The sequence below is a fragment of the Canis lupus genome, chromosome 23 (assembly GCF_048164855.1).
Source record: "Canis lupus baileyi chromosome 23, mCanLup2.hap1, whole genome shotgun sequence".
Lineage (NCBI taxonomy): Eukaryota > Metazoa > Chordata > Mammalia > Carnivora > Canidae > Canis > Canis lupus.
This window is the reverse complement of record NC_132860.1, coordinates 25,392,739-25,406,638: the sequence shown is the minus strand read 5'-3', so window position 1 is coordinate 25,406,638 and position 13,900 is coordinate 25,392,739. Positions and strand designations below refer to the sequence as shown.

Sequence of the window (13,900 nt, the reverse complement as noted above, 5' to 3'; positions counted from 1 at the left end):
CTTAATATCTGTCCTGGCAATGATTTTTTAGATGTAATGCAAAAAGCAAAGGCAACAAAAGCAGAAATAAACAACTGGGACTACATCAAATTCAAAAGCTTCTGTACAGCAAAGGGAACCATCAACAAAATAAAAGGCAGTCTACTGAATGAGGGAAAATATTTGCAAATCGTACATCTGGTAAGAGGCTAATATCCAATCAACAATCCAACAGCAAAAACACAATCTAATTAAAAAATAGGTAGAAGATCCTTGCAGACCTCTTTACAAAGAAGACATATAGATAGCCAAAAGACACATGCAAAGATGCTCAACATCATTAATTATCAGGGAAATGCAAATCAAAACCACAATGAGTTATCACCTCACACCTGTTAAAATGGCTATTATCCCAAGGACAAGAAATAACAAATGTTGGTGAAAACACAGAGAAAAGGGAACCCACGGTGCACTGTTGATGAGCATGTAAACTGGTGTAGACACTGTGGAAACAGTTTGGAGGGTCCTCAAAAAATTAAAACTATAATTACCATATGATCCAGCAATCCCCCTTCTGGGTATTTATTCAAAGGGGGAAAAAAAAAAAACTAACTCGAGAAGATATATGCACCCTCACATTCATTGTAGCATTATTTATAATAGTCAAGATACAAGATATAACCTAAGTAGCCATTGGTGGATAAACAGATAAAGATGTAGTACATGCATACAATGGAGTAGTATTCCACTATAAAGCACAATGAAATTTTACCATTTGTGACAACACAGATGGATTTTAAAGCATTGTGATAACTGAAGTAAACCATACAGAGAAAGACAAATATTGCATGATCTCATTTATATGTGTAATCTTGTAAAACAAAAAACCATATCTGTCTCACACATACAATGTATTGGTGGTTGCCAGAGGCAGAAATGGGGGATGGATGAAATGGGTAAAAGGGAATCAAAAAGTACAAACTTCCAGTTATAAAATAAAAAGTCACGGGGATGTAATGCGTATCATGGTGACTATAGTTAATACTGTCTTGCATATTTCGAAGTTCCTAAAATAGTAGACCTTAAAAGTTCTCATCACAACAAGTATAACTATGCATGATGACAGATGTTAACTAGACTATGGTGATCACTTCACAATATTACAGAAATAGCAAATTAATATGTCCTACACTTGAAACAAATGTTATACTTCAATTATATCACAATTCAGAAAAATGAGCTTTAAAAAAAAGATGTTTAAGTATACAAATAGCTCCTAACTGTCCACCTAATCATATAGTACAGAAAAACCACTGACTTATTGCCCATCACCATCTCATCAATACCTAAGGAATCAACCTTTCTAAATTGTTGCTCACAAATGCTGACATCCAACGAGTCTGTAATTCCTCTCCTAAAAGAATTCTATTTCTCCATTCATTTAGAAATTCAGACACTATCTTATATTCACTTAATCTTAAACTTGTCCCTGCCAGGAGTAATTACTTACTAAGAAAATGAACTAATATCTCTAAAGAATGACTTTAGGATCTCACAACACCAACTGTAGCAACTCTACAACTGTAGTAACTCTAACCCCAACCTTTAACTTTGTGGATTAATCAGCAGCAGAAACAAAATCCCGTAATGGATAATGTGTGGCTAACAATAATAGAATGATGCTCTTAATCTTTGTATAACTGTATTCCATTTCCAGATTGTTATATGGCTTATTTCCAAACAGAGGACTCTCGACCACAAACTCCAAGTTGACAGCTTCTCAAGAAAACAAGAATTTCAAAGAAAGCTTTACGCAGACAAGATCCCTCAAGAGTAGTAATGGAATGTTCAATTCACCCAAGTTCCCACCCTACAACCTTCATCTGACTTAGAAGTAATCCTTCCTCTTAGGGCCCCATTTATTCACTCAGTAATTCATTTAAGTTTTAGTGAGCATCTATTCTATGTCCGGCACTAGGTCAACACTGGAGATTAAAAAAGAAAAAAAAATAAGGACGATTAAGTTTCATCACATAAGCTAATAAGGCATATTAGATAAAAATGAAATCTTTCACTTTCAAATCATTGAACATGAGTATAAATAGATTTACACAAAAACAAAAAATCTCCAAACAAATCAGAAATCTGCAACCATGAAAGAACATTAAGTATATTTCAGTAAGTCCAGCCCATTTTATAATTTTAGCTTATATAAGTATCCAGATAAAAACAATTTTTTTTCTGACAATGAAGCATGCTACAAAAAAAAAAAAAAACCAAAAGTGCATTTTCAAAGAAAGGAAAAAGTGGTTCTCCAGGGGCTAAATGAATCATAGCTATACAGTGGCTTATAGCCCTCAAAGCCCATATCATATAAACAGATAAAAGAAACACATGTGGTATTAAAATCTCACAGGGTGAGAAGATTATTAAGAAAAAAATGGTTTACAAAGCTTTTGGGGGAAGGAGTGGTAGTGATGAAAAAAGACTGAAAAACACTGGTTTAGCCCTTAAGTATCTTTCCCGTCTTAATTTTATAAAATAAGAAATAAGTACACATGTTAACCAAGCCCGCTGCCTCAAAACCACTCTTTCACAGAGTATAATAAAAAAGAATTCTAGGTGAAATGATAATCATTACTAGGAGTAAGTGACCAACACAAGAGGTAAAAAAAAAATCAAACTAAAGGGGCACCAGGGGGTGCAATTAGTTAAATGTCCGAATCTTGGTTTCAGTTCAGGTCATGATCTTGGGGATGGATGCTCAGCAGAGTCCACTTAGGATTCTCTCTACCTTTCCCGTAGCCCCTCCCCCATCCTGCACTCAAGCATGAACACTCTCTAAAGTAAATTATTTTTTAAAAAGCAAATTAAACACAAAAATTTAATAATTGGTACCTATTTTTCACATATATTTCTGTAATAATTCATGTTTAATGTAGTCCCTTTTTCCATACACTGTAAGACTTCTCAAAAACACCAAAAAATTATATAACTGCTGACCTATAGCAAATAACCATGTCTTTTTTTTTTTTTTTTTTTAAAGTAATCCCTCCATCCAAAGGGAGGCTCAAATTCACGACCCTAAGATCAGGAGTCACATGCTCTTCCAATTGAGTCAGCCGGGCACTCCAACAACCATGTCTTTTCATTTATCTCTCAATAAATATTCCCAGTGTCTAATGATGTATCTGACACATAAAATCCTAACAGATACTTAAACCACTATTTCCCTTGGTCATGAAATGAACTTCCTTATCTTACTTATAACACAAATTATGTTAATTTGTTTAAAAGCTGATTTAGAACTTAATTAGGTAGTTACAGAAGACAAATGTTTCTATTAAGCAAGTTTAATGATTCCAACATTTCTCTAAATAGTTTAGGGTTATTTTTAAAATTATTCCATCTCAACTGTATTTTTCATATTTTTAAATGAACATAAAATATACTTTTATAGCTGAAAGAAAGCTTCAATTTTCAGTAAGAATCATCAAATCACCCCCCCCCCCAAAATGAAATCTCTAAAAGAAAAATAATCAAAACAAAAACAACAAAAAACATTAAAAAGTCATCAAATCTCGGGACGCCTGGGTGGCTCAATGGTTGAGTGTTTGCTTTAGGCTCAGGTTATGATCTGAGTCCTGGGATTGAGACTCACATCGGGCTCCCCAGGGGAGCTTCTCCCTCTGCCTATGTTGCTGCCTCTCTCTATGTCTCTCATGAATAAATAAAATATTTTTTAAAAAATTCATCAAGGGATCCCTGGGTGGCGCAGCGGTTTAGCGCCTGCCTTTGGCCCAGGGCGCGATCCTGGAGACCCGGGATCGAATCCCACGTTGGGCTCCCAGTGCATGGAGCCTGCTTCTCCCTCTGCCTCTGTCTCTGCCTCTCTCTCTCTCTGTATGACTATCATAAATAAATAAAAGTTAAAAAAAATTAAAAAAAAATAAAAAAAATAAAAAATTCATCAAATCTCATTTGTGCACTACTTCCCTGTTTGAAACCTGGCCTAAGAGAATGTGTTATCTCAACTGAATGTGTTTCATATGGTTTCTCAACTACTGGTGAGGTAATCCAAGAAAAAATTAATCTCCATTAGAAAAGCAACTTTCTACAAGGTACTACTGCATGTGTTGAATGGCCCATTTTATCCAAAGCCCATTTTATCCAAAGCAAGGAGTTAAGAGACTAATAATGAGGTAAGGGAATTTACATCTCTTCTAGGTATGTCAACCCAAGTCCATGATTTTAAACCTTTCCCCCTCTGGTACCTCATATCTAGCCACAGCTTACCTGAGAATTTTTAAATATTCCCAATCATATGAATCAGGAGAATGATGTGTGGTATAGTCAGTGTAACTTTAAGAGAGCCAAACCTGCTTTTTATATGTACCAAAATTGGAAGTGTTTGTATTGGTTCCTAAAGTCAGGGTTGGTTTGTTACCAAAGAGCCCGCCACTGGTTGTACCAAATGAAGGAGCACTGGTTGTGCTGGTTCCAAATGTAGTAAGCTTGTTATTGCCAAACAGGGTCTAAAAGGAACAAAATACAGAAAAGTTTTAAGTAGTAAAAAGATACATCCACACAGCAAATAGAGGCTACCTCAGGTATACGGAGTTGGATGTGAGGTAAGCAAGAGAAGATGTCATAACTTTTATGAAAAAAGTAGAAATAGGATGAATAAAGATTATCAGAAAAGTATACTAATCTGAATAAGATTCACTTTATAGAGCATGCTCTATAAAATCTGTAAAATCAATGGCAACCCTTCAGCAAACACAGTATTTCAGTGAGTCAAAGAAAACAATACAGTAATCAACTATTTTTTGACCTGGTAACAGAATGTATCATATTCAATCTGCAAATAGAAATAGTCACAATAAAAAATTTAAACATGTTAGGCCATGGAAGAATCTTCAAAAACATTAATGCTAAGTAAAAGAAATCAGTCACAAAAGTCTATATATTATGTGATTCAATGTTTATGAAATGACCAGAATAGATAAATCTAGACAGAAGGCCTGAAGTAATTGAGGGGAAATGAGAAGGGACTGAGTATGAGGTTTCTTTTTATTAAGGTGATCAGTATGTTCTAAAATGGAGTATGGTGATAGTTCCAATCTGTTGGTATACTAAAAACCACTGAATTATAAACTTTAAAAGGGTGAATTGTATAGCATATGGATTATATCTCAATAAAGTGGTTACTAAAAACTTTTTGAAGCATTATTTAATTTTCTCAATTTCTCACCTTAATTAGCTGCCCAAAGAAAAGTTAGGAAATAACAGATTTCAATTTCCATGAAAATCACGTTTTGGAATTTTTCTTTCCTTTACATTATCTACAACATGTGTCAAAGCTTTTTTTAAATGGGTACATAATACAGATTGGCTGTTTCATACTGATTCTCATATAGTTAAGTAAGTGGCAATACAGAATTCACCGATATTTTTAAGTCAGGTGCACTTGTAAATAGTAGTTTACTTAAATGACTTAACAAGGAACACAATTCAGTTAAGCCTCCAACTACATGAAAACCATGAGACCACCAACAATTTTAGCAAGTTCAAAAATTTAATTATCAAGTATCACATTGACTTTTCACCCCAAACAGAGGTTAGATACAGGAAGTAAAAATTACCCGATTTTAAGAATGATAGCACTTCAATTTACACTCAATAATTTAAACAACTGGAGTGATAGTGTGCCATCAGAAATAAACTGTTTATTAGTACCGAGGCAAAGAAGTTTAAAAAAGAACTTACTACTTGAAAATTAACTGACTAAAGTTACCTTGTTATTCTTTTTTGCACCAAAGAGCTTTTAGTTATTTCCAGTATCAGGTCATATTATGTATCCAGTAAAAAATACTTGCTAGTTAAATCTTTCTTAGAAATCCCTTTAACAAATGTATACATATCTTCAAATTAGAGTCAACTGTAAAAACTTACCGAACCAACAGCACCAAATCCAGTGTTGGGCTGCCCAAAGAGACCTGTTCCTGTTCCAAATGCTGTCCCAGTGCTGGTATTTGTAGCTGTCCCAAAAAGACCTCCAGGTTGTGAAGCTTGGGTTACCCCAAATAAACCCTGCAAAAGGTAATGTACATTAAAAGATATCCTACAACAATCAGTTTTAAGTCTTAGGTTAATAATAGTTGCCATTTTTAAAAAGCTTTTTTGATATTATACTAAACACAAAGAGTTCCTTTCTTCACAACAACCCTAATGAGGGCCATTTTCAAAAAACAAAGAAACAGATACATACCTCAGGGCAGTTAAAAACTTGCCCAATATGTCACAGATCCTGACTGACAGAACCAGAAATTAGAATCTACATCTATAAGCCCAATGAGTTCTGAGATCCTGGGCAGCTAGTAAGACTTTATACTAACTCTTGTGCTCTACAAAGTAGCGGAGTTGCAGCACTGAAAACAAAATATGGGGCAGCCCAGGTGGCTCAGTGGTTTAGTGCCACCTTCAGCCCAGGACATGATCCTGGAGTGCCAGGATCGAGTCCCGCATCAGGCTCCCTGCATGGAGCCTGCTTCCCCTCTGCCTCTGTCTCTACTTCTCTCTCTCTCTCTCTCTGTCTCTCATGAATAAACAAATGTTAAAAAAAAAAAAAAAGGGGTCAAGGAGGTAAGAATAAGAAAGCCCCTCACCTTTATAAAAAAAAAAATGACAGAATGCTTCATTTTCAAAGAGTTATGCCAAAATAACTAATCAATACTGAGCTGGGGAATGTACTTTGAAGCAAGTAACTGAAAACAATCGGAGGAAATAACCAATCTGGACAGAGGCAGGAGTATAAAGTTCAAAAGTCGCCTTAATTTGAGATGAGCAACTACACTCATTTCAAATAAGAAAATATTTAAGAATGTATTTATTTATGCATTAGTTAACAAAAGAAAAATACTGCACTAATAGACTATTACTGCTGAAATGAGAACTCAACATAGTATTGGGGTTGTTTTTCAAAATGTATTCGAGAGACAGAGCAAGCCCACATAGGGGGTAAAGTAGATGGAGAGGAGCAGAGGGAGGGAGAGACCATCTCAAGCAGACTCCCTGCTGAGCAGGAAGCCTGATGTGGGGCTCAATCTGATGTACCCGATATCATGATCTGAATCAAAACCAAAAGCCAGATGCTTAACTAACTGAGCCTCTACCCAGGTGCCCCAAACATCATGGTTTGTTTTTTTTTTAATTTTTAAAAATTTATTTATGATAGTCACACACAGAGAGAGAGAGAGAGAGAGAGAGAGAGAGAGAGGCAGAGACATAGGCAGAGGGAGAAACAGGCTCCATGCACCGGGAGCCTGACATGGGATTCGATCCCGGGTCTCCAGGATCAGGCCCCAGGCTGCAGGAGACGCTAAACTGCTGTGCCACCGGGGCTGCCCCTGGATCAAATACTTAAATGTAAGAGCTGAAATACAGGGACGCCTGGGTGGCTCAGTGGTTGAGCACCTGCCTTCTGCCTTCAGCTCAGGGCGTGATCCTGGAGTCCCGGGATTGAGTCCCACATCGGGCTTCCTGCAGGGAGCCTGCTTCTCCCTCGGCCTGTGTTCTCTGAATAAATAAATAAATAATCTTTTTTTTTTTAATTTTTATTTATTTATGATAGTCAGAGAGAGAGAGAGAGAGAGAGAGAGAGGCAGAGACACAGGCAGAGGGAGAAGCAGGCTCCATGCACCAGGAGCCCGACGTGGGATTCGATCCCGGGTCTCCAGGATCGCGCCCTGGGCCAAAGGCAGGCGCCAAACCGCTGCGCCACTCAGGGATCCCTAAATAAATCTTTAAAAAAAAAAAAAAGTATTTGATCCATTCTGAGTTAACGTGTATAGATGCCACAACGGTAGGAAGAAAGAATCTAGTCACATTTTTTCCAAATGCATTTTTATGCATTGAAAAATCAATTGTCCTTGGGGAACCTGGGTAGCTCACTAGGTTGAATCTCTTGATTTCAGCTCAGGCCATGATCTCAGGGTTGTGGGACTGAGCCCCACACATTGGGCTCCTTACTCAATAGGGAGTCTGCCCCTTTCCATCTCTCTCTGCACTACCCTCCCTGCTTATACTCTCTAAAATTAATTAATCTTAAAAAAAAAAAAGAGAGAGAGAGAAAGAGAAAGAAAGAAAATTCAATTGTCCTAGCACCATTTGTTGAAAAGACTCTTCTTTCCCCATTGGGAACTGTTTTGGTTTTATTGTTACAAATCATTTCTGTGGAAATGTGAGGGTTTATTTCTGGACTCTCAATTCTATTACACTGATCTGTATGTCTAGCCTTATGTCAGTACCACAGTCTTGATTACTACCACTTTATAGTAAACTTGAAAATTAAGAAGTGTGGGTCCTCCAGCTTTCCTCTTTCTCAAGATTATTTTAGCTATTCTGGGTCCCTTTCTATTCTTTGTTGAGTGTTTTTATCATGAAAGGGTGTCAAATGCTTTTTCTGCACGTACTGAGGTGATCATGTGGTTTATTCTTTTTTCTTTTTTCTTAAGTGCACTCCACATCTCACCTTGCCTCACATGGAGTCCAATGCAGGGCTTGAACTCACAATCCTGAGACCAAGATCTAAGTTGAGATCAAGAGTTGGACATTTAACTGAGTCACCTAGGCATCCTTTTTAAATTCAATTTCTCTGGTTCATGACATTGATTAGTTTTTCTATACTGAATCAACTTTCTGAGATGAATCCCACTTGGTCATGGTTGCAATCTTTTTCATATATTATTGAATTTTGTTTGCCAGTATTTTTAAGACTGTGGGGTCTGGCTGTACTCGTTTTTTAATCAGATAAAGTATCTCTAACTTAAAGGCTAGTTAAATTCCAAGAACTTGAGTCAATAAATCATACCTCTAATTAACCTGAATTTTATTCCTCCCCAAGTCCTTAGAAATAAACTGGTAATGACTCAGGACTTTCTCTTTTGCTTTTTGATAGAAACCAAGTATCCAATATGGCTTTGAGTTTTAGTGCTCCCTTATTTATTTTAACAAATTACACATCTTTGCCTGACCCCACACTTAAGGAAAAAAGGTGAAAGAATATTCTGAAATATAGCCGGTAATTTATAAGTATATTCTCTTATTACTCTACAGAACGGATAGAGCCAATGGCCTCCTTCAGGATGGCCAATTCTAGCACACTAACCAGCTCCTAGTGAAATATGCTTAGAAAGAATAAGTGACTTGAACAACAGCCTCTCAATGAGTAAAAAGTAGAGCTTGCACTAGAATCTAGGTTTTAATTATTTATATTTTGCTCTTTCCTCTACTATATACCATCAATCCTTAACAACTACAGGAGAAGTAGAGCTTACTAGTTTGACATGATTAGAAGTCTCATTACTTAGCTCTATGAATATATGGTGTGGAGGTTTTTTTTTTGGTGTGGAGTTTAATTAAGGGCCTGGTTCCTTACCATGGTGTTGGTGCTTGGCTGTCCTAGTGTGCTGGTATTACCAAAGGAAAAGCCAGTGTTCTGGGTGGTTATGGCCTGGGCAAACGGTTTGCTGAAGAGGCTGGTAGTCTGCTGATTCTGTTGGCCAAAGAGACCACCTGGATTTGTTCCAAATCCAGTGGTACCTTTCAGAAAAAAAGAAATAAAGTAAAAATAAATGAAGAAAACCTTCCTCAAACCTCACATTATTCAGTTACTGTAACAGCCTTAAAACTCTTGATTATATATATAAATTAGTCTACATTCAGTCATTACTCAAACTGGATAACCATTTCATTCCCGATCTTTTTTTTCACCTAACTAGGATTTGGTTCAGACTTTAATTCCTACAATACTCTGATCCCAAGAACCCTTGCTGGGCTTTGTGATTTTCCTTGGTAAGTCCAAAACTTTATTCTGTTTTAAAAGATACTACACTACACTTAAAATCTATTAAGTGTATTTTAACCTTGTTAGATTACGTTTTTGAGAACAGAAGCTTTCTCTTTATATATCCAGCATAGGCTACATTGTACTTGATAATGAATATATGGCTAAACCACACCACAGAATACCAAGATTGAAATGAATGTTAAATGCCACTTAAACATGTATATATCTATATATTTGGGTGTGTATAAATCTCTCTAAAAGATCTCAAAAAAAGTCTATTTTTTGTTTGTTTCTATGTAAGCAAAATGGTAGCTAGAGGAGGAAAAGATACCTTTGGTTACAGACTTTATTGTGTCTCATGAGCTTTTTATCACATATATATAACATCTATGGAAAAGTAACATTTGTATAAAGTAATTTAGTCATCACCATAAACTTCCCTCTTTCACATTCTAAATCAAAGCAATCTATCAGCAAATCCCACCAGTTCTATATTCAAACTGGGTCCGGAATCTAACATTTTTACCACCTTCATCATCTCTCAAGTGAATGAATCAACAGCTTTTATAACTGATTAGTTTTTACACTTGCTCCCTACAATCTTTTCCTTTTTCTGGATTTTTTGAAGTTGATACACAACTATATTAGTTTCAGGTATACCACACAGTGACTTGACAAGTCTCTAGGTTATGCTATGCTCACAAACGTAGCTACCACACTTTTTTCCCCCCTCATTGTAAAATGTAGTTTTATTAAAGCATAGGGACAGGACTCATGAGCAAAAAGAGCTGCCTACCACAATCTACTCTTAATACAGCAGCCTTCAGATGATCCTTCATTCATCATTATATGACTCCTCTTTCTACACCTTCTAATGGCTTTCCAACTCAAAAATTCAAATTTTGACACTGGTCCACAAAGTTCCATAAAATAGAGTCCCTGTATCTTTCAATAATTCCCCTTGGTCTTTATCACTTTGGAAAAACCTCAGGGTTTTTTATTTTTTAGAGTTATAGCTTCCTTTGGCTGGAATGTTCTTCCAACAGAAATCTGTATAGCTTTATCTTTTGCCTTCCTCTGAGAGGTCACTTTTCAAATATCACCTTATCAAAGTGAGTACCTTTTAACCACCTTTATCTAAAACTATTTCTTTCCCCCCGACACACACACATCAGACACACTATTCCTCCACCACCCCTGAATTATTTTTCTCCATAGCATTTATCAAAAAAATGACAATTATGTTTTACTTTTATAGTTGTCTATCCCTCATCAATATGGCTCAATATGATGCCAAGTGCTTACTAGTTCCAAAGGCTGTTTTGTTCTGACCATATGCAAAGCCTGAATTAGTGGTAGAGGAGCTGAAGAGTCCTGTTGCACTGGAGGTGGCTGGAGAAGACCCAAACAAGCCAGCTGTGGTACCTGCTCCCACTTGGTTCTGCGGGCCTTTCCGGTTTGCCTGATAATCCTCTAAACGAAGTTCCTAGAGGAAAGAAAAGCATATTTCCCACCTTAAAAGGCAGCCCAAAAAATTATTTAGGAAACTAAATACCTAAAATTTAGAATTCAATTTCCATGTTCACATAGGAACCATGACTAAAAACCAGAAACTACAGAACATTAACAATATCATTACAGAAAAACACTGTCAATAATGTAGAGTGGACATTAAAATCCATACCACAATCACTAAAACTACAGGCCAAAGGACCAACCATATCTTAATTTTAATTATCTCTTAAAAGCAATAATGCTTTCTTCTAATAGAATGCTATATAATAAACTTATCTACTCCCACTCCAAATGTAAAAATTATCCAAGGATTCTAGGGTGGGGTAAGAGGTCTTAGAAAATTAGGGCAAGAAGGGATAAAATTTAACATTAACAGTTTTGTCTCACAAGTCAGGACGTTTCTATATACTCCAATAAAGCAAGTACAGTTTGGGATGTAGAAGAAACAAAAGCTACAATCATGCATAACACTCAAAATATACAACACACTACCTATCACTTAGTAATAAGAATGAACAAACTGTAACCTCATGCAATACCATGGATAAATCTCACAATGTGGAAAAACAAACTTAGCTTGGTATGTAATGTAAGATTCCAGCTGTATAAAGTTTGAAATGAGGACAACATGGGCAGTCACAATAGTGGTTACCTTTGGTTACCTTTGCGGGGGTAGGGGGTGGTGAAATGTGAGTAAGCAACATAAAATCACAATAGACTAATAAAACCATACCAGTACATACAGCTAAATATTGCCCTGCCTAAAACAAGAGATGTATAAACAATACGTTAATTCAAAAAAAGAATTTGGTTGTGGGGCGCATGGCTGGCTTAGTCAGGAAAGCATGTGACTCTTAATCTCGGGCATAGAGCTTACTTAAAAATGTCACTAGTTTTTTTTACATAAACCCAGTGTGAACCTCTTAATCTTAAAAATAAAACATTTTTAAAAGCTGCCTTCCAATAGAATCAAAAGGTTAGGCTGATATTCTGTATTGCATTTTACTGACCTCTAGTGACTTGCTTTCATATTCTTTCATAGCAGTAATACACTGATGCTTGGTACTGATGTTCGTGCTAACTCCAGCTTTAACCATAGTATCTGTACCAGTTGGAGGCTGCAAAGGAAGATAAAGGCAAATATGAAAGTCTAAAGCAAATGTTTAATTCCAAACGTTAAATCCCTAATCTCAAAGACAATTCTTCAATCACTGAACTCTACAGTAACCAGTCTTATAGGTCTTCTGCTAAACAAGATAGTTTCAAGGGCACTTAATTAAATATATTGTATTTCTGATCTCTCCTCTCCTTATGTCAAGGTTATCTAAATAAATCAATCTCAATAATTGTTATCACAGGCATTAAGCCCATAACTAAGCTATCTAATTATCTGCTAAAATACACTTAAGGGACTTCCGGCCTGGGTGGCTCAGGTCATGATCTCAGGGTCTTGGGATTGAGCCCCACAGTGGGCTCACCGCTCAGCAGGGAGTCTGCTTCTCCCTCTCCCTCTCTGCTCTTTCTCAAATAAGTAAAAATCCTTTTAAAAAAAAATATGGGGGATCCCTGGGTGGCACAGCGGTTTGGCGCCTGCCTTTGGCCCAGGGCGCGATCCTGGAGACCTGGGATCGAATCCCACATCGGGCTCCCAGTGCATGGAGCCTGCTTCTCCCTCTGCCTCTGTCTCTGCCTCTCTCTCTCTCTGTGACTATCATAAATTAATAAAAATTAAAAAAAAATAAAAAAAATAAAAATAAAAAAAATATGGAAGCCTGGATTTTTTCCCTATAACCTTATGAGGAAAAAGGAACAATCTATAACTAAAAGATTTCTCCATGTACTGTCAGTTTTCTTAATTATTGTACTTTCCAGGAGATAACACACAGTATTTTTCACTATCATTTATATTTAATTTTATTTTAAATTTAGGTTTCTAAATTTAGTATTAGGACTTCACCACCTTACCTGAGAAATTCTTCATTTCCTAGAATAAGTTTTAACAAGAAGTTAAGCCAAGACCTATTTTTCCCAGGTTTTCTTTAGGCTAATTGCAACTCCAGCCTATTCTAAATATCTCCCAATCAATCACATCAAGTGGTATCTTGCATCAAGTAGTATTCCATACATTTTCATTAACAAATCTTCTACTCTAACCCTCTACCAAGTCGTCTCAAAAAAGCCAAAGAAAACATTAAACTCTATTGCCCCATTTGACATTTCATCAAAAGTTTTATTTTTCATTGGCAAACGGAATACTGATGAGTTATTCTATCTCCTTAAAGAGACCCTATTTTCAATATTTTTTTTAGTTTGCCCCCTCATTCCTTTATGTATGTAAGGAATGGTTGATCATTCAGAAGCAAGTTATGAATGCAGTAAATACAAGTTCAACCTCATACTACCTATTGCAATCAACCTTATGAATATAAATTTGATTGGGTTGAGCATGATTCAAAAACATATAATCAAGATTTATGTTTCATGACTTTTCCTACCTACCATATAAATATTTACAGATTTTGTTCTTAACGTATCTTTCAAGAAGAGTGAGACTAA

The 13,900-nt window shown here is 36.2% G+C and overlaps 1 protein-coding gene across 5 annotated transcripts in view; it reads right to left on the bottom strand.

Moving 5' to 3' along the window:
* The window catches only part of NUP98 (nucleoporin 98 and 96 precursor), a 118,387-nt gene that overhangs the window by 85,665 nt on the left and 18,822 nt on the right, over window positions 1-13,900 (bottom strand). For 3 of the 5 annotated variants that reach the window (XM_072794398.1, XM_072794394.1, XM_072794395.1), the window contains exons 6-10: window positions 12,355-12,462; window positions 11,135-11,315; window positions 9,419-9,582; window positions 5,935-6,072; window positions 4,376-4,514 (exon numbers count right to left, since the gene is read on the bottom strand). In XM_072794398.1, coding sequence (XP_072650499.1) covers window positions 4,376-4,514; window positions 5,935-6,072; window positions 9,419-9,582; window positions 11,135-11,315; window positions 12,355-12,462 — 730 coding nt within the window. The remainder of the gene's footprint in view (window positions 1-4,375; window positions 4,515-5,934; window positions 6,073-9,418; window positions 9,583-11,134; window positions 11,316-12,354; window positions 12,463-13,900) is intronic. The other 2 variants (XM_072794396.1, XM_072794397.1) reach the window with 2 other exon arrangements.